Source organism: Ischnura elegans, chromosome 1 (genome assembly GCF_921293095.1).
Source record: "Ischnura elegans chromosome 1, ioIscEleg1.1, whole genome shotgun sequence".
Classification (NCBI taxonomy): Eukaryota; Metazoa; Arthropoda; class Insecta; order Odonata; family Coenagrionidae; genus Ischnura; species Ischnura elegans.
Genome location: NC_060246.1, coordinates 146,338,580 through 146,365,718, shown reverse-complemented (window position 1 = coordinate 146,365,718; position 27,139 = coordinate 146,338,580). Strand labels below are relative to the sequence as shown.

Here is a 27,139-nt window from a genome sequence, read left to right as displayed (position 1 = left end):
AATATTTTATTTAAATTGTTTATAGAATATAATACATTGATTCTTTCTTATTTAACGGAAAATATTTTATGAAAATTGTTTATAGAACATAATAATTCGAAAAACAATTTCATACATCGTGTTAGCATGAATCTAAGACGAACACGATTCTAAGACTACCCTCCTTTCTTGGAACTCCACTAGGGGAAAAATGTTTTTCCTAATAACGATACGATTATAAGATGATTGAGGAAAAACGATCAATGCTTTATTTTTTTGGTAGGTTGCCTATGTCCCAGGAAACGCAGGATTTTGGCGAGTAATTATGATATTCAGTAAAGGTTTCAAACAATATTTTAGATAATAACAGGAATAGTAGTACTTTATCATGACACATAGGTCATATTGTTGATTCGACCCATATATCTTTCAAAATTCTGAAGGAAAATGCCACCTCACTAAAAAAATGTTTGCTCTCCACTCGGCTATTGCTATTATGGATTTCGGTCTGATTTAAAAATTCTTATCCATCAAACACCATTTCCAGAACACGTATTCACGAGAGCAATGTGCATGTTGTGCCTAAAACAACCGCATTCGCCGGCGCAGTGACTGGTTGTGAGATGGATCACGAAGGCCAAAAATAGTCTATTACTTGAATTGTTCCTGTCTAATGAATATATTTTTAATATAATTGAGGTAGTGTGTAAAGCGTGAACGATGTTGCGTTAATCGTCAGCGGCACGCCCACCTGGATCTTCGCCTTCATATCTCTACTTGTTTTCTCCAGGTAGCTCACTCTACCCCCACCCCTACCGTCATGTGCTAGAGGACAACCCAAGGCGCTCTGCAATATTCACGCGCATCTAGCCCGGATTCTTTTCTTCATGTTCAATTATTTTCAGTCCATGTCTTAAAGTTCTCAATAGTTTCTTCGGAGGGGCTATGGTCCGAAGACTAATAAAATTAAACTAGTGAAAATGAAACCAGACTTTATTAAACCCACATGGAAAACACTCGGTGGTTCGAAGTCCAGCCACCCTGGAAAGTAGGGAACCACTCGTACGAGGTGAAGTTCGGAACTGATGCTATCGCGTACGGGGGTACGCAGAGCATACTGTAGAGGGCGAAGCGTGACCATATGACTGCGCCATGAAATTTTTTACCCTAAAGGTTAGCGATCTTCCAATCACAGGATTGAGGGTGTTGAATAAACGTTCAAATTTTTCGATACAAAGGCCATCTAGATTTAGTTTCGAAAGTGGTCGCTGCAGCCAGTGGGAAGCCTAATTGGGTGGAAGGGGGACTAAGCAGTGACCGAGGGAGGGGAAACCAAGGCAGTCGAGGAAAGTAAACAAGCTGATGAGAAGTGGTGTCATATTTCAGGAGGGGGGAGAGTAAAGGCATGCGCTGGGGAAGATGTTTTTTTTTCTTCAGGCAACATTCGTTCCCACGCTTTCCTGGCCCATGCGACAATGCTCGCCACAATGAATAGAAGTGCGCTCAGTACGAACGAAATTGAATATTTCCTGGGAAAGTATTATTATCAAGATTGAGAGATTTTTAAGGTTTCAGGACGAAATTCACGGCTTTTTCCAGGTTTTTTCACGGTAGACAAAATTCACGGCTAATTCACGGTTGAGTGGGAACCCTGCTAACATACTGCAGTCAATACATATATAAGTATATCCAACGTCACTTACAAATGGTACCTGCAGATATACTCACTTGTTGCAAAATTGTGGATAATAATGCAAACAAAAATGAAACTCTATGACTCCTCACCTCTGTTTTACTTGCATTTTATAAAATAAATTGCATCTCTTTCTATGAATAAGAGACACAATAGGGTAGTTTCCTTCATCAAAGAAAACAAAAGGCATTGATTGCGATTCGTTACCCACCATTAGTACATTGATAATATACATATTATTTGGTTATAGAAATCCCAGTTTAGACGAATGTTAATGGTCAATTTTAACCGCATTTGAAAACGGCCAGATTGGCGCCCATGCGATGCCACTCCACGTGACGTCATAGGGACCTAGTTTCTATACATGACGATAGGAGTTTTACATCATCTGAGATTACCAATGCATGCATGAGGCAAAGACTTCAGGAAAACATCTCTCAATAATCACCTATTAAAACTGCCTAAGGTCGGAAAGTTTTCCTCGTTTGATAAGGTATTAATAATCCTTATTTAAGCCAAGCGCTACCTGCTAGCAGCCTGCATCGTATCAGCGCTCAAAGCCTCACCTCACACGGCGACAACGAGAACCAGAACGACGTCACATGGGGTTTTCCCAGCATTCATACTTAGCCGTTGCGTTTTCGCGTGCTTGAAATTTTTCACATTTCATTTAATAGCGAAAAATAGATATCCTCATTTAAAAATCTAAAAGCATGAAATACGTACTCCAGGAGTAATAATCTTTCGATTTAGGCAATAAAAAATAATAGGAAACCACCCTATTTCCTGGATATCTAATGATAAAAAGTATTTTACCATTTCAGCTATTAGGCATGAAAAATACATGGGATGAATTCTGATTAAAACCAAGCAGCCCTGCTGATACATTTATTAATGATCCTGTTTCTTTCTAATTTGATATTAATTTTTCCTATGATAAAATATTGACTCATACAGGGGATCCAGAAAAGGAGTTTGACTAAAAAAAGTACGCCAGAATACTTTTTATACATCCCACCACGCGAGAGCTATTTAGTGAGAATTAAATTCAATTCCACTGATTCAAAAATTTCATTTAATTGCGAAAAATAGATATCGTCATTAAAACATCTAAAAGTGTGAAATACGTACTCCAGGAGTAATAATCTTTCGATTTAGGCAATAAAAAAATAATAGGAAACCACCCTATTGAAGGGGTTGGGTTAAAAGAGTGCCAATCATCATTTCTAGTGTACTGAGGTATTCACATTCACAAGTCTTTGTAATAATTTAACTACCAATCGCAATAAATAAGTATTAAATCAATATATGTATTTAAATGTCAAATTACATACATATAATAAGTCTGAGATTATAGTTCATATTTTTCCTCAACATATAGCGTGGGCAGCTCAGTTCAGCCAAACTGATGGTTAGCACTGTTTTAACTTGACCCCTTCAATAAAATTTTAATTATCTACATTTCCCGCATTGCATAATCAGCAAAGATGTACTTAAATTTGGAAGAAATAAACCTGCTATTTAGCCATTTTTGTCCAAGAGTCTGCAAATAGTTTATGCAACTGATTATCTTGATCTTGAATACATTTTTTCTACACTTTTAAAGGTGCTGAAGATTTCAAAATTGGCTCAACCATGGCCACAACAAGTGAATGTGACCAATATGTCAAAAACATGAAATTTCACTCATGAAGATAACACTCCTTCGAACCCAAATGATTTTCTTTATTTCCAATGGTTTTCTTGCCAATATTTGACCTTGAAAAAGAGGGGGCACAGGTTTAGGGGGACAAAGCTAATGGCCCAGCATTTAGCAGTCTTAATACATGTAAGGAATTGAAAAAAAACAGCAGCAATTAATAGAGCACTAAAATGCTAGCAATGACTGGAGAGTTCAATCCTTAATAGCAGCAGTTTGTTCAAACTTAAGCATAAGATAAGCGTAGAGAGTAATAATGACATTCGTAGCTTTTCAGTATGAATAAAATTTATTAAAGAATGAAAAGGACTTACCTTCCAGTTTCATCTGTAGGCTGATTCATTACCCTAGTTTTTATGACATCTGCAGGAGTCCCCAAAACAGCAGCAGAAAAACCTGCACACACACTAAAATTCAAAGGACAAACAATTGTAAAATCAATAAAAATGTAAGATAACAATTAGGGCTATATTCTGAGTCAACCCTGTAGGGCCAACCGACCCTTGATACCCAATCAGCGACCACATAAACCGATTTTGCCCTACATGCACCATAACAACCCCTACATGATGTAGGATACCTGAGCCAGCCCTACACCCTACAAAATCATGGCGGCCATGTTTCGTCTGCTGATCACTTCAATGAAAGAATCTACAAAATAATACATTAAATGAGATGAGCTAGCACAAACCATTTTTTTGTCAATACAGTAGTATACAATCATGTTGTTACTGTGCAAATACATTAATATTTTTCACATTTGGCATTAGGACTGCTTTTGAAAAACCTATACATATCTTGTTTGCATATAATCATAGAAAGTATTTTATCATGCTGCTATTTTCCAAGTAATAAAATTATTTAAGGAAATTAAAAGCAAATAATGAACCTTGGTGATACAATGCATGCTTCTCTGTCAATAATCGATCATATTTGCCCCGTACTTATCACTATCTTGTACATACAGCTTTTGATTAAAAGACTATCAACTATAATATGGTTCTAATTTTGGCTCGACATGAGAATGTTTGTAGAGATAATTAACATACCATCACTACCTGATTAATGACATCCGATTATTATTCCTTATTCACCTTGTCAGAGACATTGTCCTAACAGTATTATGAGGATTATTGCTAATGAAAATTATATTGGTGTCAAAACCTGCTGTTTAAAAAATTCAAACATGTGTGCACATTGTTGGACTAAATGGTGGATAGAAGAAATGGGAAATGCTTAAAAGTGAAGAGTGCTGAAGGAGAGGGAGCGAGGGGAAGGAGTGCACTCCTTCACGTCTTTCAAGCAAGGAGGCTACGAGAGAAGGAAAAAGGGAAAAACATGACCGATCTTGCATGTGAAGCCATTGCCTTCAAATTGAAGGAGCTAAGGCGCAGCAATGTGATATATGCAGTTTACATTGCCTGAAGTTTCAAGTCCATCTCGTCTTGTTTGAATGTGCTCATGCGACGCTTGTTTCTTCCGAAATTGTCTTGTTTGGACTATGCTGAATATTAGTAGCCTTGTAGTAACTATAAATCTTTGGGTCAATCAATTAGAGGTTGAAAAATTTAAACGCTGTCAGATATGCATCGCGTTAGGTCTCATTCTTTTTTGAACCTCGTGCGTGTCATACAATTGTACAATTGCTGGAAGCTATTGAGATATCTTCGAGCTCAGTAGGTGACTCACCTAGCATTTGGCCTCCAGAAACTGGTCAGTTGGTGAGATGGGATTGGGATGAAACACGTTTCCATTGCTCCCCTGTAACTTCATATTTTCCTTAGAGGCAAATAATTTATGGTCTGTGGGGTCTAGGAAAGGAAATAAAAACAGCAGAGGCATTGGCTGACTGAGGGCTGAGTGTGGCTCCGTGAAATCTACGATGTGGTTATTATCCTGCAGTGCTGAGATTTCCCCGATTGTTGTTCAATCTCTTGGGAAGGTTAATGCTATGTGCCTGTTGTGTTTTGCCTCAAAAATTTCCACGGCTGCAATTCTATTGCAATACTCCTACGAGAGCTTTTAAACAAAATTGTTCGTGAAGAGAACAAGCATTGTAGAGCATTGGCGTACGCAAAGAGAGGATTGGAACTCTTTCCACTCCCTCTGATAGGATGTTGCATTCACGAAAGCACTGACTTAAAATTTCGGATTAGGATTCAATTTCTTCGACGAATTTGAATCCAGAGTATCAGGTGAAGGGCATTATCTGTGGATATTGGATCCTTGGTATCCGATCCGACCATCCCTAGTAAGCACCGTAAGGTTAAAACTACAAGTGAAACCAACTTATCTCAGAGTACCATACATATATGTAAATTTAGCCGAAAAAATGCCTTGTATATTTTTAATATTGAAAGAGGAAATTTTGATAACTGTCGAAAGTCCAGGCATACGTCTGCAACACCGCACGATAGGACTAAAAAAATGACACAAACTTTTTTTTCTTTAGCTCCGATGCTCAAAATAGGGGTGCGTCTCTTACTCGTGTGCGGCTCTTACACATGCTTATAGGGTACTGAGGTTATAAGATTATTTGCCTAATATCACTTGTGGCAAAAGTGGTACTATGGGTTGTAAACTTACGAATGGAGGCAAGGGCTTGTTACTTGGATGAATATTAGTTTATGTGACGACTGTGTAGAGGCATAAGGTATGGTGAAAGATGCTTTTGAAGGTAAAGGTTGAGATATAGAGTTTCATGTACATATTCCAATGAGAATACTTTCATTCCATATCACATTATCAGAACAAGTAATCTACTTTTAACACTTCTAAAATAACAAAATATACAATATAATTCAATAAAGTCTCAAAAGGGCCATAGTATCTGCTGTCACACTTAGAGAACATGGTGTAACATAATTTTGAGTTAAATGTTAATTTAACAATTAGGTGAAAATTGTTGGGAGATAAACAATGAAACAAGTGATAATGGACGGTAATTATTGTTGACGGCTCGGAAGAGAGAATAGGGGAGTATTGTAATGAAAGTTGTGGCGTGCAGGTGAGCGTTGCGGCTCCCAATGCATTTACCAAAAGAACTGATAAAAAGTGTTTCAGTGTGTTAACCATATTTGTGAAGTTTACGAGGAAATTAAATACTACAATGGTCTTCAGAGTATTCCCCAATCGATTTTTAACAAATTAAATTATGATTGGCTTACAAATAACAATTGATAAAGTAAAAATTATTGAAAGTTACATAAATTGCCAATGAAATGACATCAATAACGAAACTAATGCTTCACTAATGTATGCATCACATTAATTGAGGCAAATGTAGCGTATGAATAATACAAATACGCACAAAATTAAGATTGTATGTAAATAAGAAGAAAATCTCACCTTGCCAACATATGCGTAATGTAATTATCAGGCAATGAAGTATGAGTAAGGATTCTGCTTTTGGCAGCATCATAGGTGCTTAAATCGCCCAAATTAACAAGAGCAGCCCTTTGTACATTTGGTATTGAGCCCTTCCATAAACCCCTGATTCCTCCACTGGTATAAATTTTCTGGAATGCATCAGCAACACCTTGGACCCTATCAGAAATATTAAAAATCAATCACAAAATAAAATTCATATAATTACAAATCAGTGAGTGAGTAAGTGCTTAAATACAATTACCTACTCCATAACAAAGATAAAAAACAAAGAACTAGTATTTGTCTTAGGAAATGCATTAAAAATGAATAACAGATAAGCTATGGTTTAGAGCTGGGGCAGGCAGTATGCTTGCTTCTCATAAGACTATTTAAATAACTTGACAAATTAATTATTGGATGCAATGTGGTAGAAAGGAGTTAAAATGACACAATCAAAATTTTTGTGCTAGTTGTTTATGTACAGGATAGGCTGAAATTCAACTTATAAACATATCTCAGAACAATTTAATATACCCACAGTGTAGTAGCTAGTAATCTTAATTAAATTTCTGCACTGGCAAAAAGATTGTATTAAGCATTGTGAGTTCCTCACAACACAAATTTGGTAGCATTAAAATGAAAAGCAAGACAAAAATACTCCCATTGAAAATAAAACAACCAAGTGCTTGCCTTTAATTGAGAAGCTTAAAATTAAGCAACAACTGTCAACCCAATTTAAAGTAAGGTTGGAGAACGTTAGGGAACCATTAGAAATTCCAAGCTTTTGGTGGAAAATATGAGAAAACATGAGACCGCTTACATGCACAGTGCATTACCTGGAAGTTTTAACTACAAGCAGGTGAACTTATGCTCATACTTGCTGCAAAAGTTCATACATTCAGAATATTTACTAGTTAACCAAGCTTATGAGTAGTTGGCAGTTAGTATTTATAGTCATTGCTTATCTAAAAATCTAAAAAATTACCTAATCATGAATCCTGCCTAGCATGCATCCGTTGAAGCCCTGTATTTAAAAAAGATTTTTTAGAGAGAGTTAAATTAAGCTGCTACCGTAAATAGGTAAAGAAAAATAGGAATTATGTACTTAATATAAAGCAAATTGGGTCATAGACTGGAGCACATGTTAAGGAGGCTATATGAAATCTGTAATAAGACTAAACTAGAATGACAAGTATATTATTATTGTAAATGTATTACTTGATAAGTATCAAGGAGAAAAAATGCTTATCATAGGACAATTAAAAAGAATTTGACAGGAGTGTGTAGGTAGGGGGGTAATAAACATACACTAAAATTCACTTGCAGGCAATGCATATTAAAAAAATCTACAAGTACCCAATAATAATATTATCTAATAAAACTTAATTATGTGAACACAAATATAAGTTTCAAATGTATGTACATGGTGACCATTTCCTAGAGTTAAATAATTTTACAAAATGAACTACTATAACCATATATCCTGGAAGTTCAATTCGATAGTTTGAGCTCCTTTGCCATAGTATCACGGAACTTTTAATGTTATATGCACCAGCTGATAAAAGCATCTCCTAACAAGTATACATAGAAAGATGAAAACTAATACTACTTAATTTTGAAATTTCAAACAAATGTACATATGCTAATCACCCAGAATTGTTTATTATATTAAAATGGATTCCTAAGCCACAATGAACAACTTATGGAAGGCTAATATGTACCGTTGGTGTTGCGGAATACAGGCATCCCCCGAGTTACGTAAGAGATGCGTTCCGGCAGACTCTGCGTAAGTCGAAATTTACGTAAGTCGAACCTTTGCGTTAGTGCTTCAGAAATTGCGATCGGCATGGTGAAATTCTCAGCGGAGAAATGCACGGTAAATTCTCGGTGAAGTTTCATTCGATTCACTGCGATATTCATGAACTCTACCGCGTATTATTACGTTATTAGATACAAAATCGATAAACATTAATATAGTCTGAGAGTTGCATCTCGAGCATTGCCAATCAAAATGCGTAATATTATTCCCCGAATTGACAGATCGCGTTGATTCGGGAAAATATGGTATCTCAACGCTACATTACTAAACTGAATACTTAAATCGATTCATTATGTTATACTGGGATCTAAGGGCCCAAAGAATGCATCGTCTACCTAACTATAATCATTATATCTTCTGCCTTTTATATATTACGTTGATCGATGAATCTGGTGGTTTCACTGTCACAGTTAATACACGTAGGAGTGTCTAGGATTACGAGCAAATAAGTGTCTAGGATTACGAGCAAATAACACACAAAAAAATACCAGTAAATTACTATATTCTTAGATACATTCACACGCACATTACCTCAATTTTTCACGCACGGAAACATACTTACATTCTCTCATATCTCAATAAAATAACGACCTTTCATGGGTCAAAATAATGCACGTAAAATTTCAATGCCGTTACGAGGGTACTAAACAATTCTTTTCCGCAATAAAGATTTCTGCTTGAACTTCATTTTCTTTTAATTTCACAGATGGAAATGTCCAATGGCACAAGTATACTCTGTGCAAGTTGTATCGTACAGGAATGAGCGCAACCACATCCATCGCTAGAACTGCAAATTTTCACGTTGATTGCTGACTTGGGATTTATAAGCGATTTTTCTACAGTAATTAATGAAAATTCCTTCGAGGAATGACAAAAATGGGTCATTTTGTTATTTGTAGCACGTAAAAAACTCTATAACTATTCAATATTTTTTCTACCATAGGTTGTACGAGCGAATATCTACTTCTTCGCGCTCGCATTCGAAAATTAACGTAATCATTTAAATACGGTTATCGCTTACGTAAGTACGGATTTACGTAAGTCGAGACATACGTAACTCGGGGGATGCCTGTATCTAAGAAATGGCAATAACAGCGTGAACACCTAAAACATATACTGTGGCATGAAACCCCTGGCTCACCCGGATATTTAGATAGAACCGGGGGGAGATGTCTCACAAAACAAAAAAAAATATCAAAATCCGCGTCGATCCCTCCCACATGAGACCTACGGGACAAACCAATGTCACTCGCATCGTACAATTGACGATAAATGAAAATATTCCCCTTCTTAAGAGATAAATGCGGGTGGGGGGTCCCCGATCCGACCTTAAGGGTAACGTTCTGATGCTTATGCCATCCTACACAACGCATTCAAAAAGAAAAATGACTGGGACAAAAGAACGGCAAGATATATTTGAGGTCACCCGTGAAGAAATTGAAAAAACACTTACACAAAACTTTCATCTAACCAAAGAATAATTTAAACAATAACATTGCATACAACAAAAAAATAACCCTCTTAGGAACTAATGACGTATGAGTGGATGAAAACAATTTATGAGACATCAATGGGAAAACACAACAATATAAATTGATTTGCGAGATGAAAGAATTGAAATGAAAAACAATAACAACAAAAATATTTCAATTGTTAACACGCAATGAATGATACAATTTGCTTTAGTTATTCCTTGTTGGGGTGGTAAATAATAGTCCATCCCAATGAGTGTTATTTTGAATTTAGTAATTAACTTTCACTTCCACTGGATAACTGACGTATTTCGTGATTGTCTGTCTTGAAATTGGGCTGGTGAAAAGAGGGGACTTGCTGGGGGGAGGAGGAATGATTAAGATCTCACTTGACCATTGTCCGTGGTTAGACCAGGTGAGATCCAGTAAACTCGTTCCTTTTGACTGCAGACTCCTCTTTCTCCCATGTTGGATGAAGCTGCATCAGGAACGTAAGAGATGCATCTTTTCAAGCTGGTCCTTGCTGCCTTGTCTCTTATTTCAAACTATGATTTCAAGAAATCAACCCGATGCTGGGTTGATCGGCCCCTCTTCTTCACTGCCTTGTCTCGATTATCGTCGCACCAAATTCGGGCATAGGCTTCGCCCAACACTCAAATCAATCTACCTTTTTTAGAAACGCACACAACCTTTTATATTCCCGTCTTGGGGTGAGGTAACACAAAAGGTGATTGGGGAACACGTTATGCAATGGGAAAAAACCCAAGTTTCCGTCCTCCAAACACACTCACCCAACCTTATCTATTCATCATTCATTCCCATTATGCACACACACTTTCCTCCATGGGCCATGGTCTAGGGGGTGGGAAAGGTTATCAGCGGGTAGAGAAATGAATGCGCCGATTAAGGTGGCAGAGCATAATGGTGTTTGAACCATTACAATACCTATCTAAATTTTCAACAGATGTACCATTTAGATACTTAATGCCAATAATATAAAGCCTGCCAATTACAGTAAAACCATTTTCCTTGAAAAAATTGGTCACCATGAGGGTACAAAGCTACCGTTCATAACATTTGTCCTAAGATTTATCAGTTAGAATAAAAGGAAAAATATTTACTGCAAAATTAGAAACAGTTGAAGAGGCCATTGCATGAGCTGTTAAGCAGACTCTTCATTATGATGTAATGTTAAGCCCAGATTGCTTCCGACAAGACTATTTTCCAGCCCAAGTTGAATTTGAGTGCTAATCTAACTCCCAAAATTATAAGCTTCAGCACCAGTACATACTTGATATTTTGCATGGGTACATCAGTAACTAAGACATAAAATTTTTGCACTACATGTATATATTTTGCAAATGACGCATTATATTTAGTTTCTCTCTGAGCATTTCTCATTTTTCCAGTATTAACAAATCAATTTAAAATTTAAAAAAACACAAAAACATTTCCTACGACTAAATTATTAAGTAGATTGGAGAAGTTCTACCTATTGTAGTTGTTGACATTTGCCAAGTGTGTGTCTGTATAACTTCACATCACTTTTTCATGGACAAAACAAAATTACAAATAAAAAAACAAATAGTAGATAAGCATAGTACAGTGGAACCTCGTTAAAGCGAGTACGGGCTAAAGCGACACCCCCGCTATTACGAGAGATAGCCGATGCACCGTCAATTGACCCTATAATAAGCGTGTTAAAAAATTCGTTTTTACGAGACCCTTTCGGTGTTGGTTCTCGCCATAGCGAGGGTTTCACCGCCGGAAGACTTTCATGAAGACTCCTTAACCTCTGTAATTGCTAGCGATCTGTTAGAAATGAAGTTAATGGAGTGCTCAGTCTCAAATTTATGTGGTAAACTGTCGTTCGATAAATATAATGATGACGAAACAATGCTTTGCATGATTTTTATTCAGTGCGGCACTTATAAATTGTTTGAATAGCTAGTCGTTATTTGAGTAAGGAAATTTAGTGATGCAAAAAAACATCGCCTTTCGTCTGGATTTATGCTTACGTTTATCGGATAGATGTTTATCTGTCGCCGCACCACTCCTGTTCCTGTATATCTGTTCGCAACAGGTATATTGGCTATTATTTGCTCCACCTCCGGTAAAGCGACAATTCGCTATAGCGAGTGTTTATAAGAGCACCGTGGGGTGTCGTTATATCGAGGTTTCACTGTATAACGTTAAACATAGACCAGGGGGTTAATTTGGATTTAAAAATGAAAATGACCACATTTGAACAGCTAATGGATATTCAAATGAACGGTTCAATGAGTCATTCATTACAAGAGACAATAAGTATGAAACATAGGAAATGAACCATTTCCATGGAGGTGAGCTGTTACCAGTCCACCATAGGCTAAGTGCACATCCAAATTCATAATCCTATATTAGGCTAAATCCTTGACATCATCTGAATTTGAGCCCATACATGGAAATTTAGAATGACCCCATGCTATTTTCTCTACGAGATAAAGATGATCTTAGTCTTTTTGTGGGATGTATATGAAATATTTTATCTCCTCTGATTTTGGGGATGTAGACAGAAATTTTGGCTAGTTACCACCCCCTTGATGAGCAACTCATCAAAAAAGCAATGGCATACATGAATATCTACATACCGTGCATCTCACATTGTGATGCATGCAAAGATGTTTTCATCGGGCGTTGTTGAATCTACACTAGTTTGATCATTTTCTGAGTCCTCTTTCCCCCAGCTATTCATGAATGCTATTTTTAGAGGAAAAAAACTTTCCATTCTTGAGAAATTGGCCAGAAAACCCATAGGGATGGTTTCCAAAAAATAGTAAAATTATGCCTAAAAGGTGTCCGCACGTGGGAGTGTCCACGAACAGGAAGTCTTATCCTTATACAAATCCATACCCTTCTGTCAGGGAAATGAATACTGCCCTTAAGTCAAGAGCTGTCCTTGAACAGAGGTTTCACTGTAAATTCATACAAAAGTTGCAGATACTGCCCTGAAAGCTACATACAGCTTTAAATGGAATACTCGCAGCATGCAAGTACTGAGTGAGGAATGAAAAAAATTTGAGATGCGCGAAAAGTATCCGTGAATACTTGAATACCACAAAGTATTCGATAATCGAGATCTCGAATAATTATGCTCAAAGTATGATCTCGAATACTTTGAATTTTGCACCATACACTGTCGCACGTACGTTGTTGGTAGTTGACTCGGAAAAACGTAGAGGACTCTAGTCATTTAGCGCTTGCAGCACCGTTTTAGGCTAGTTGATAAGTTACATCAAATTTGCGGATTAGAGTGGTGAAAAGATATCATTCGACGTGGGGAACCAAAAATGATCGGGGGAAAAAATCTGAAAATCCCCAGTTTCCCCCACAAAACCCCTCAAAAAAATTTAAAATGGAAGGAAAAAATATCGACTTTTGGGGTACCTTCTGTTACAGATTGAGCTACAGCTCCCAAACCGTTCCACTCATTGGAAAGATCAGCACGAATTCAAAGACTGCGAGGATGCGGGCTTCCACTGACATCAGTTTTGTTTCTTTATGCTGAATGACGGCTCCACAATGATGCGTCAAAGTCGATAAAGGATTGAAATTTTCATTAAAATAATAGTAAAAACCGGCATATGCACGGACCCCCGGCTGAATGCATCAATACACCAACATTCTAAATTATTTTCACCACTTCTCATTCTATGCTCATCCAGGATGAACCCACAAGATGGAACTCCCTTTTTCAAATGATGAAGTGTCTTCCGGAACAGAAGCAAGCCATAATATTAGTTGCCTCCAATCTCAGTTTAATGTAGACATAACTCCACTGCAGTGCGAAGCTATCAAGCAATTGATTGATGTTCTGATGTTTTTGAAGGAGCAACATTTCTTGCTAGAGGAAGTTCAGTCACAGTTTTTTAAGTTATCCCCCTCGTGAATAGCATTATCAATTTCCTAGAAAGTAAGAAGTTTTCGCTTAGTCATCTACAAGGTTTCATCAATGATTTGCTGTTTTCTGGTAAAAGTTGGTATGGATTTCTGGAAAAAGAACAATTCTTTTGCCACAATTCTTGATGTGCGATTCAAAATAAGTGATTTTCAAGATTCCAATAAACCTGAGATGATAAAAAATCATTTGGCTTTGGAGATGACAAGTTTGTCTAAACAAAGTAACCCAACAAAAACATATACCTTAGGAAAAATGCAACCAAAAATAGCTGATGTAAAGCAACAATCCATGCGGGGAATTCTTTCAAAATAAAAAATTTTATTTTAAAAATCTATTTGATATATGTTTATCATTTTATTTATACATTCATCAAGTGAAATAGAAGAAAAAACGTAGGTTTAATATGCTTTGTGCAATTCTAGTACTCGACCAAAGATTTAAAATTCGTGTTTGAGAAATCTGGTATTCAACCCATCTCTAAAAAATATGATTCTAAATAAGTTGCAGCTGTTGATATGGTAATTACATGCAAGTTTGCATGGAGTCTGTGCTATAAATACTACTCCAGCCATGATTTTTAAATTCAAAATTCCATGTTTTTTAACCCCTTGAAATAAAGTTAGGTCATACAAAATAATTGTCAGACAAAAGTTGTACGAAATAAAATAAGAAATATTATTCTATTCTAAATAATTCATTAAATTAGAGATCAAAGTTCAGAAGTCCAATTGTTATAACATGGTGTTTACAAAAATGTAGAATTATTAGGTTCCATGATAGTGATTTCGACAAGAATAACATCAACTTTTCATTTTGCCGACTTACTGTTCTCAACTCTTTCACTAACAGGTGTATCTTCATGGCATTCTTTTCATTAACTTAAAGCATCATAACATGAGAAAGTCACTCAACTGAAATGCGACCAGAAATTTGGAAAAATTGACCCTTAAGGCAACCGATTTTTGACCAAAACAGGCAAATAATCTTCATTTGATTACAAAATGACAATCCAGGTCCTTTTGTAATTCATGAAATGATTTTCAAGATATTGTAATGTTGTAAATTAGAAATTTTACGAAAGCATCTCCACACCTATACTACCGGAAACCCAGACCTAAAGGGTAGGAAGCCAACACACTAGCTACCACATCAACCTGTGCCTGAATTTTGTAATGAAATGATAATTTGAATAATTTGGTCTGCATTGGTTATCCAAAGGGCAATCATCTGGTTGAATTTGGGTAGAATGACCCAAGTATATTGCTTGATTAAAAACAATGACTACCATCTCTCAGGTTCTCACCGCATTGTTTGTCATAGTGTGACAACAGTTTTGCCTGGATTCCACCAGGCATCTTCAGGTTGAAACTGTTGCCACCATATGACAAACAATGTGGCGAGAACCCGAAAGATTGAGAGATCATCTAAGCAAGAATGCCAAGGAAGACTATACGAGATAACAATAAGTAACATATCAGTCAGGGTAGAGCTCTTTTGCCCAAGTTGGTCAGTACATGTCAGGCACTTTCCCCACATCACTTTCGTAGTTGTTCAATAAATATGATCCTGATCGATGATTTTATGTAATTCAGAAAAAAACTCATGTTAGTTGTCATCAAATTAAACTTCCCAAATTAATAAAAATCTTAAGGTTAATTCACAGATATACTGCCAGAGGATATGCTCTTAATACCTTGATAGGTGCCTATTTCCATTCATGGTTTTTAATTAAATAGTGTTATTAAAGAGATCCCAGAATTCATTGAAAAGAAATAAATTTTAACAATAATCAATTAAGCACTTTCTCCCTCCTACTAAAAAGGGTGACTGAATCAAACTAATGAAAACTGTGCTATCTATATTATCTAGATCGATATATATGAATGTCTATCTATTGTTTTTAGATCCAAAACTGTCATAAAATCAATTACAAATGCATTATCGTATTAAAAAAGGGATTTAGATCTAGTACTCGGTCCTCTATTTATTTATGCGCTAGCTCTGAAGGCTTTCAGACTTCTCTCTAAACACTTTAAATGCTTCATGGTAACTGCTTCTGATAGCCTTTTTCAACATCATTTATCATAAGAGAAACATACATCACCAAATTCTTCATATAATCTTCATCAAGATATACACAAAATCAAAAGATAAATGGCTCAAATAAGTTATTAGAACTTGTACTCAAATACACATACATACGTAGTAATTTCCCTCTAACACTACATTTCATACCAATAAAAAGAAGCTACTCAACAGATATTTCAGTCAATCACCCAAAAAATGTCATGCAATGAGGCCAGTTAGATGAACTAGCACTTTCTTACCATGATCAAATTTTCTTCCTTACAAATTCCAAATCGCCAGTGCTCACCGCAAGGGTCATTCAATACTGAGATTTAAGTCATGCAGCATAAGTAATTTCCTACTCGATTTTTACGTATCTAGACTGTAAGTCAATCTCCAACATACCTGCTCTGGGATGAAAAAGTTATATTCATCATGTATTTGTAATAATTAACCCTGACAATGTTGTCTTTCACTTGTCAAGGAGGCCATTCAAATATCAAATGAAATTCCCAAACTTAAGCAAGTCTTTTTGGACCTTTTACACTATTTTCCCGAATGTTTTGCCTAACATAATTATGAAAATATTAATTTTCATACAGATGATAAAAAATAATCAAGTACAAATTTGAGTTCAAATGTATAATTTCACTGAGCAGAAGAATGATATAATACAAATTTTGACATTTGTAGTGCATCTGTTAACTATTTACTGATTTGTTTTCTGGGCAATTCTGGTGACTGATGTAACCATGTGATCCTGTAAAGGCAATGGCATACCTTCTAGTGTGTAAGCAGTTGGTACAACCATGGGGTAACAAACATATTATTCATTGACCAAGGAATGCTCACGCAGGACTTGAACCCTCGACCCCAGGATTATCATGAAAGAACATTAAGAGAACTCATTACTCCCCCAATTCGATTCTTTTTTGTATTTTGTATTTTTTGATACATAATTTTTTTAAATTTGTCTATGTATCTGAAAAAAAAGCAGAGTATGGTTTTCATATTTGGGTAAAGTTAAGTGTTATAAAAAATTACAAGATGATCACATTTTATTTAGAAAGTTACTTTAGGTAAGCTGAGCCTGACCTGGAATGGGATCGAGATTTATATGTATGCAATAAGAAAGCATTCCAATTACCTCTGGAGCTACACTGGTGGGAGTGGAGACTTATTTATTATCAGCAGGGCCAACCATGCCAGGTATACCAAAGGGTAGGAGTTAAGTGAATGGTAGTGCACCAAATAATGCCAAGTAAATAACAGTTGAAATTCACGGCTGAAACCCTACCAACTGTGTATCCTTTCCCTGAATATTTAAGAGCAGAAACATATGAGAATCGGATTCTCAAGTTAGACTTGGATACTCAACCAATAACACCTAGCCTTTAAGGGGGGGTGTCATTCAAAGCTGTGAGGGGAGCATGATCCTCCAAGTACCAATGATACAAATCTTTACTGTAGAATTATTCATGGTATTCAAGAAAGAAGACAAGATGACTATAAAAAGATTGGGAGGAAGATTGTAACAATGAATGTGAGAGCATGGAATGTCAAGAAAACGACGAGGGTAGAATATCTATGCATAGTAATATATAAATATCATCTGTTGTACATCATCAGTAATTTAACTCAATCCCAAAAATTTAACACCAATGGCCTTAGAGGCAGGGGGTTGAGTTTTGCCTACTGAATTAGGGATCAAAGGTTCAAACCCCACCTAAGACACATTCACTACCAAATGCATTGATCCTTTTGGATGTCCACCATCGTAGTCATTAAATTGGGCCTTATAAATTTCCCTTATTTGCAAGGTTTAACCCTTTTGCACCCAAGACTCGGAGAGAGAAATTCTTTGACGGTATGAGTCCCTTGAAAATTTTCTGCACTTCCCTTTATGAAGCTCTCTCACATTGGCGGAAGGCAGATGTTCGCACCTGAACCAAGGTTAGGATCCAACTCAGCAGGACGCCAATCCCTCTCTTCAGCTACTGTACGAAACCCTAGATGGATTAAAAGACTCCTTCATAGTATGAGTCCATGGTCAACTGAATGAAATTACAGTGTTTTACATGTATATTTTTTAGTGACAGGTCGGTTCCGGTACCTGGTTCTTGGTCTGTGGAACCGGTATCGAAAACCAATCGTATAAAGTTGGCACTTATGAACTGGCTCAGAATGGTCGGGAGGATTTGAATTTGGCACCCAAAGTCGAAATGGTCTGCGGCGTATTCAGGGCCAAAAAGTGAAAAAAAAATTTTTAAACGCATATATTACTTTCCGATTGCATGGCATCCACATTTTTTTCTTTTCAGTGTTGCTGGTTAACACGTGCATTTAAGAGTTCATTAGTTAGTTGCTCTCGCCAACATTGTAACATTTCCGTAGCCGCTTTCCACTTTCAAACGAGCCGATTTTTCACCGGCGACCATACACGTGAAATTCAGGCGTATATTTCAGACATATACAGTAATTCTTTGACATACGAGCTAAATACTTTCCGAGAACTTGTTCGTAAGTTGGTAAGCCTATGCAAAGCATCGAAAGGTGTTGTTATCCTGCAGAACGCAACACTGCATTACATTTTAGCATTAGCTCACGGCTCTCAGTTTATCCATGGTGTCGCTATACCGGTGTGCTGAGCAGTATATTGTTTAGGTCATAAGAACTGTGACAGTGAAGCATGAGAATAAGTTGTCAATCAAAGTAACAATTTAAGCTACATTGCAGATTACAGATTACAGTAAAACCTCTTTATATCGTAACAGTGGGGACCAAAATTTGAGCATTATGATGTAAAGAGGTTCACTATAGAGAGGTTTTAGTGATAGGCACCATTTTTTCATATCATTCAGAAATGAAAGGCACTACTGTCTATCAAACCATTATATGCATGTGTTTAAACAAACATGCATGGATTAGTGAACATATATTTATTACCTATATACATAATAATTACAGAAAGCGTGTGCTATCACATGATTTTTACTACGATTTGAGAGAAAATTATGAGATCTCTCTTAATTCAATAGTCATTTAAAATGATTAGGATAGTTAGATACCTTTGTTCTTATTTCCTGTTAGGTATGCCCTCATATGGAACAAAATGGCCACAACTAATGATTAACGTGAAAATTACAGCATATTAAAGGTATATAAGAAACAAATAATAAGGGTGAAACATTTATCACTGAAAATCCATTCCATGTACATAATTGCGGCTGCATTAACAGTGTTTAGTTGTCTCGGCTTGATTTGAAGAGGTAGTTAGGCCGTCTCGGGGGTATCTCCTTGGTATGATAAGTGGAGGTTTTACGATATAAAGAGGTTCTCTACAAAGAGGTTTGCCTATAAATTTACATGTAAATCTGACGGAACCGTAGGGATGGTATGATGTATGGAGGTTTATGATGTAAAGAGGTTCACTACATAGAGGTTTTACTGTATATTTTGAACTGACTCTTAAGTTACAACAAATTAACGATGTTTTCGTCAGATATTGCTGGAGTTTCACTATTGATCCTTATGCTATGCAGTAAGTAAACTGTACTCTAAGCATATAAGCATGGCCCTTCAAAATCAACATCGAGCAGTATTGTTGTCAGAGAACGCCTGTTCAGTACTGCAAGCAATATTTATGCCAAAAAAGAATAGATTAGACCCAGATAGGGTAAAAATGTTGAATTTTTAAAATCAAAACCTGGAGAAAGAACCACTGGCTGTCTGATTTAATGTGACATATTGGTCAATCATGCATTCTTCAACGTGTTATTTAACCTCCTCGGTTCTGGCATATTATATGCTGTACATCGAAGTTTAAATTTTTACTGCTTGGCTAAGTAAAATGTCGTTATAGCATTTTGTTGCAGTGACATCATACAGAAGCTCATAAATCACTAATGTTGTTTATTAATATCTAATCAATCAGAAAAAATTAAATTCAGACCAAAAATAATGGCATATATCCCGGCACTGAGGAGGTTAAACATTTTTGCTTGGCAAATTAACCTTTTAAAAGTGGAATCTGTCGACACAAGTCATTAGACAAACTATCATCACAAATATTATTGTGGTACAAAGGTATGTATGGGTACTCCCAAATCCAAATCCGAAGATACCCGACAAGTGATATGATAGACTACCGGAACTCAAAAAGAAATGATAAATGAGAAAAAATACAATAAGGTTACAACAAACTTTGCATCGAGTGAGAAATTTTTCCAAATGCGTACTATTGTTTCCACAGCGGTCACTTTCCTCTACCCCGCAATGTATATATGCGAGTATCGCATGTTTGCGTCGGAAAGTTGACGCAGCACATATGCAGCTTTTGTTCTTTTGCAAAGAAAGTTCTCATTGCATATGTCCGATATTCAAGGTGAAAGGGTTAATAAGTTTTAAATAAAATTATAAATAACATGATTGAAATGACTAAAACCAACTATGACAAAATTCGGAAGCCAAATCCACATAATAAAGCAAAATGATGAGAAATTATCACTGATTGACTTTATCAACAAATTTGATTTTTCCTGGTTTATTTTTCCTTTTACCTGAAACTCATGATTTTCCAGACAAAGAAATTCCTACAAATTTTTATTTTTTACAGAAGAGTGGCCACCCAGACTTGTATTGCAGAGGTAACAAAAAATTCTGCTAAGAATAGCAAAAGAAAATAAACATCTGGCAAGAAAACATCTTCTAGAAGCCAAATGTAAATAACAAATACCACTTTATCAAAAAGCAACTGACTGTATAGAAACAAATGGGAAAATGTATCAACTACACAAAGAATCTCAATTCATTTTGATGAGACATTGTGCTCGAAACATCTCCAATACAAAGAAAAATGAAACATACTACTATGTAAAAAAAATGAAGCATACATTTCGACCAAATACTAATCAAATCCACTGCTAGTTTATTTTTCACACCTAAAATCTTAACACTAGAAGGACGGCAGGGGTCATTTGACCCATTTTCAGAATTCAAATTTATTTTTCTCTAATTAAAATATTTTTTTAAATTTTGAAACTTTTTGACTTTGTTCATTTTGTTCTATATTTTGATAAATTAGTGAAAATTCAACAATAATGTTTTGTTTTAAATTTTTATGACGTGTTATACCTAGAAGGACGGCTAGGGATCATTTGACCCACAACTGGTTTTTGCGCTATTTTCTTGCCCATGGGCACTTTAGTGCCATGTGTATTATATAATCAGCAAGAGGCTAGTGTGGTAGATGATTTGCTTCATTTTGAACCTGGAAGTACCCGGTTCAATGCCAGTTTCGTCCCAAGGGCTCCTATCTGTATTCGAAAACCTAGGCACAGCGACTTGTGCACAATCTTTCGATATTTTTTGGGCAGCAAAGGGAAATAAGACCTTTTCAATCCTTGATTTGCATAAATTCATGTAATTAAGATATTTTAATTGTGTTTTATTTATTGTTCAATGATTATTGTATTACCCACACCGGAAAATCGTAACGTATCCCAAGAATTGTTTTACGTCGTCCAAGATTCAGAGCTCTTAGAGACATTATTTTCAATATCGACTCATCAGGTTTACGAATAACTTTCATTTTTCTGGCCTGACGGCACTGTCACTTGACCTAGCCCCTTTGCTGTGTGTCCAACATTAGTGCCACCTGACCCTGTCGGGGTTTGGGGCGGGTTGACTGCACGCTGCGTCCTGGGGAAAAATCCTGTCTCTCTTTGAGAGAGCGGAGGAATTGGGTGGACTGTAAAATTCTACTGTAAATCCTACCCTTGGAATCCGCACGTAGGTCGAAGAAGAAGCATTACTGCAAGTTCCTGGAAGATACGAATCAGGATACGGTTGGCGGTTGAGTACCTGCCTTTCAAACGACAATTAGCGTTACTTCTGATAATGTTATCCTTTTGTATGAATTTCTAATGCTCTCCAGCTCTCTATACCTCCAATGCAACTAGAGAAGAATCTACCATAATGCGCTCTCGTTTGTAGATTTTTTCGAATGCATATCAGTAGCGAGTTGAGGAAGAAAGTAAGAAGTCGAGAAATATATCTAGAGAAGAGAATTGTTGCGATTCAAATAGCTGTAGGGAATATTGAAGATCAGTCAGGAAGTGAATCGTAAACATCAGTTCAAGGACATTCTGACCAATCCATCAACATCTGCTTGTGATGGAAGCGACGAAGTCCAAGATAGTGAATCCGATGGCGACTTTGGCGTGATAGCAAATACATAGCTCTATCCAACAAAATGCAGCTGTCCTTTTATGAGGTAAATTCCAAATAAACCAGACAAATTTGGAATCGAGTACTGGGTTTTGACAGATGTGAAATGAAAATACAGCCTAAATGAATTTCCATATTGTGGCAAAAATGATGATTGGCCATCAAATCAAGCGTTGGGGAAATAAATAGTTACTAAAGTGACCGTAACATACAAGAATTCAGGAATAAATGTAACTTGTAACAATTATTTTCCATCCATCCTGCTGGCAGGAAGTCATAAAAAAATGGAAAACTTCTCTTGCATGGACGATCTGAAAAAAACAGGCGTGACGCACAAATATCCATGACCCCTAAAATAGCCATGTAATTCATTCAACGCGAGTGTTCAAAAATACCTTAGGCCATACTCTTTCGTAGAATCAGGCAAACTAGAACAATAATGTACTTTCACTCAGCAGCATGATCTCAGACGACACTATTTTCGAAACGAATAAAAGAATACCAGAGACAATCCTATTTCATAATAAAAACAAAGCGGGAGTAGATATGATGGATAGCATGTATCAATTTATTTACACGTCTCCAAATCCAACAGCCATATCTCCACGGGCACAAAAAAGAAAAAGGTGCCAAATACCATCAAATTGAATAATTGCACCAACTTCCTTTCCATTTTCCAAATTCCTTTTCATATGCAAATGGCTGATGTTCTAACACCCCCTGCCACACGCTTTTAAGCGGCTTGCGGGTTAGTGTGTAGATTTAGATGTAGATGAATAAATCGTCCAATGAACGCAATCAGCGCAAAAAAATATTTTATGGAAACAGCGCTGAAAAAATATTGTCTGTCTGAGATTTACAACAAAGTGTTTTAAGTTTTAAAAATTTTAATGCAAATTTGTAAACCCAGTACCCCTATTGTTTAAACATGTAACAAAACTTTTGTATTGAGTGTATGTATTTTCATTATTTGATTTGCAATCGACTACTACATACGGTTTAATTCATGATTCTTTAAAATTATTGTTATTAACTTTTGAAGATGGAAATAATATTTAATAATGTAAAATAGTGTTTTTAATGAACTGATTCAACAATTAATACGATTACACTGAATATTGGTTGAAAATTAGGCGTTTTATTCCAAAATAAATTTTAGGGGTCAAATGACCCCTAGCCGTCCTTCTAGGTAGCGCGAAACTCCCGTTCTCCTAGTGTTAAAAAATAAGGCACAAATGCTGCATTCATTAAAAAGTTTTGCAAATAAAAATTAAATGTGCACATACCCAAAAATTGATTATCCAATCATTTACTTAGTATTGACACCACTAGGTAATTTATGATATCCTTCCACACCCATGCCCACCATAAATTAGTGAGAAATAAGGGGCATTTTTAAAACAGATACATCACTAAACCCTCTGATTATTTTAAATTAATAGTAGCACAGGCATTATTGATAGGAATACTACTATAACTATTAACTCCCTTAATTATAACCAACAAATATTTAAATAATAAGAGTTATTACATCATAAATACTCCACAAATTACTAGCTAAGTAAAATGAAAAGCACATAAATATTTAACATGTACTTTAAAAACAATCAGGGTAAAGCAAAACTTACTAAAAATTACACATTATTACTAATCACTATATCACACTAAATTACACATTATTAATTATGAGGAATTATCTCCTCGTCATATGAAAGGATTAACTTCCACAATAAATTTAATTGATTCTTAAACTGTTTGAATACCCAAACAGATGGTAGAAGTTACCTAGGAGGTTTTCCAAGAAGTTTTCTTTTTCCTTCCATTTGTATTTGAACTTTTATCAAGTCTGTAGGACTTGCTGCAAATTGAGCAATTGCACCTGCAGTGGCCCCTCCCAATGCTGACTTCCTGGAATAAAAAACAAGTAGAAGGGACAGAGCAATTGAAAAATCACATCTGCTATATTTAATTATTTACATAAATCTATTAGATGTCTTTGTTAAACGTTAGCTGGATTGTTATTCACCGTAGAGTTTAGCTATTTCAATTTACAGGAATATAAATATTCAAGGATTTTATAACAAACTTATCATCAAGATTATCAAAATAAAATTCGTTATTGATTTCATGTTGTTTCATACTTTGCAGTACATACAATTGGTTTATCTATAGCTGTAGAAAATAGAAGTTACAGTAGAACGGTGTTATAATGAACATGGATATAACAAAATTTCGCTATAACAAAAAATTTCTGCTGTCCCAACCAAATTTTCATGTAAAAGTATAGTGAAGCTTCACTATTACAAAATTTCATACATATGAATGGAATCAGACTACTGTCAGTTTTCATATGCATCGTAGAACGTTGCAAAGAATGGCAATGAGTGGAGGGGAGTGTGCACATAGTGAACGAGTCTTGAGCAGGAAGGCAAAACTAAACTTGTGCTCTATCGAAATGACAACTGATCCAAGCCTTGACACTGTCTTTTCAAAAATGTAGTATATGTTGAATCTCTCAAAGTTTACTACCAAGGCCATGTTCTTATGTTTATTCCTTATTCCGTTCTTCATAATACAGCAGACTCCTGATTATCTGGCTCCTGTATATCCGTGTTGTGGATTATCCATGCATGATTTTTCACTCTCGATTAATATTTTCTGCGATCTTTATAAAAAAAAAATAAAATCGAACGCATAATTGCCGGCATTACTACATTACTGCTACGATACACCTGGCTTATTATTTTCGTTAGAATCCCCTACGGAAGAAATCGTGCACTAGCTGCATTCACGGGAGCACCGTGTTCCTGTTTTCCAAGCATCGCAGCGTGCGACTACTCTCTGTGATCACAGATACACGTCCCACAGCAGTCGCAACCCGGGCAACGACGGCGTGGTGCCCGACAGTGTAGTTTCCGACGTCAAGCGGTGGTTTTGAAGCATTCCTGCAAACCACTTTTCTGTATCCGTGATCACAAAGCCACAGATGTGTGGTTTTCAAAACCAGGCCTTACATGAAGCATTAATATTATGAGTACAACCATGTTATCGCCACTAAAAAGATCGCGAACTGGCTCTCAATGAGTCCGGGAAGCACTATAAAATAACAGAATAACTGCATAAATTATAATATGTTTGTTTTAAGTAAATTATTAACATTACAAGATTTTAAAAATTATTTAAAAAAAAAATGAACTTCTCTTAAACTCCCTGTTACTCTTTATGTCTGCACCACACAAGTGCAGTGCAGAAAGTTCATTTTTTTAAATAGTTCATTTCACTGAACAGTTTGTTTTGAAAGTTAAGTTCTTTTAGACCCACATCTAACAATGGGAGTGCACCAATTTCAGCCAAAGTAAAATTCTCTAAACATGGCCACAATATAACATAATTCAAGGGATCCAAAAAAAAGTGATTAATTGAAGTAAAATTGGTTATTGTGAAGCTAAACGTCAAAAAAAGAAAATATCAACATTAAGAAGATTAATTTACAAGTTATCAGACACTGTGTGTTCATCAAAAAACAATTTTTAATAGTAGGCTTAATCAAGGCAAGATATTTAGAACCTAGAATTTAAGGCAAATTTAAAAAAATACCAACATTATGACATATAAAGGCTTGCTCACCACAAAGGATATGATCCATCTGCATCCCTCTTCAAAACTTTGTCACGAATTGATTCGTAAGTTTGAATTCTTATGCCAGAATAGATAACATGCCTGTACAGTGCAGGAGTTACTCCTTGCCATAATTTGGTAATTCCTTCTTCTTTTGCAATTCCTATAGCAGTTTTCAGCATTCCTCGATGAGGTCCCTACAATACAAGTTTCGCAGAAAATATTACCAACTTTAAAATGATTCGAAAAAAAAACTACAAAGGAAAAACAAAGAGAACACCAAAATATTAACCATAAAATTTAGTTTATTTTAATCATCTCCCATTATACACTTCACTCATCACAATATAAATAAAATAAGTTTTATAAATGGCTGAAAAGTTAAATATGTACTGAACATTGCTTTAAAAAGTAATATAATTGAATATTAGCTGTATTAACATATTGTAACCATAATTTAATTCATTACTGTTGCTTTTAATTCCAACAATTTGAATATTCTTGAAGAATATTTTGGGTTGCCTGCTATGGGTCATTTCTCTTTAATCATATGTATGTATTTTCAAGTTCTCACAAAAATATATGTAAGTCAAACACTAGGTCAGAGTCATGAAAACTTAAAAAGTCATCAGCAAAATTTCTTCAGGGTATAACAGTGTTCGCATTAAATCACTGGCCAACAATACATCTATCAACAGTTAAGTTTATGGCCGCTACATATATACCTGCATCTTCAAGAAAAACGCCAATAATGGTTCAGAGCTTCAAGATTTCCTCGATAGAGCTTTGTCATTCGTGAGTGAATCATTCATTACATACCATTTATTGCCATGACTAGCATAAACTAAAATTATCAGTTTTAAATAGTTCACAATGAATCAAATGGTCGATGTCAATCAAGTAGTTCAAGAATGATCACAACAAGAAGGGATATGTAGAAGCCCAGAAAAGAAGTATGCCCATGGTGACATTCCACACCAAGGATTAGGGCCAGACGTATTTATAGTTATAAAAAAATAACAATTTAATTCAAACCTGGTACATCGCATAAAGAGTAAAAACATATTTGAGGCAAATTTTTACATTAAATATTAAGAGTTGAATTTCCTCCTTTCTTTTGGAAATGCACTTTAAAATATTCACCTCTAAAAAAACTCTCTGAGTTATTTCTGTAACTCTTGCAATTCACCAACGATATAAACTCTATTTGTAGTTCATCGTATTATTTTTGATCACTGAAATTATTTGGCACAGT

At 35.7% G+C, this 27,139-nt stretch overlaps 1 protein-coding gene across 1 annotated transcript in view; it reads right to left on the bottom strand.

The window, feature by feature from the left end:
* The window catches only part of LOC124171867 (mitochondrial uncoupling protein 4), a 55,010-nt gene that overhangs the window by 3,719 nt on the left and 24,152 nt on the right, over nt 1-27,139 (bottom strand). The window contains exons 4-7 of the mRNA XM_046551229.1: nt 25,894-26,081; nt 24,052-24,174; nt 6,720-6,917; nt 3,686-3,778 (exon numbers count right to left, since the gene is read on the bottom strand). Coding sequence (XP_046407185.1) covers nt 3,686-3,778; nt 6,720-6,917; nt 24,052-24,174; nt 25,894-26,081 — 602 coding nt within the window. The remainder of the gene's footprint in view (nt 1-3,685; nt 3,779-6,719; nt 6,918-24,051; nt 24,175-25,893; nt 26,082-27,139) is intronic.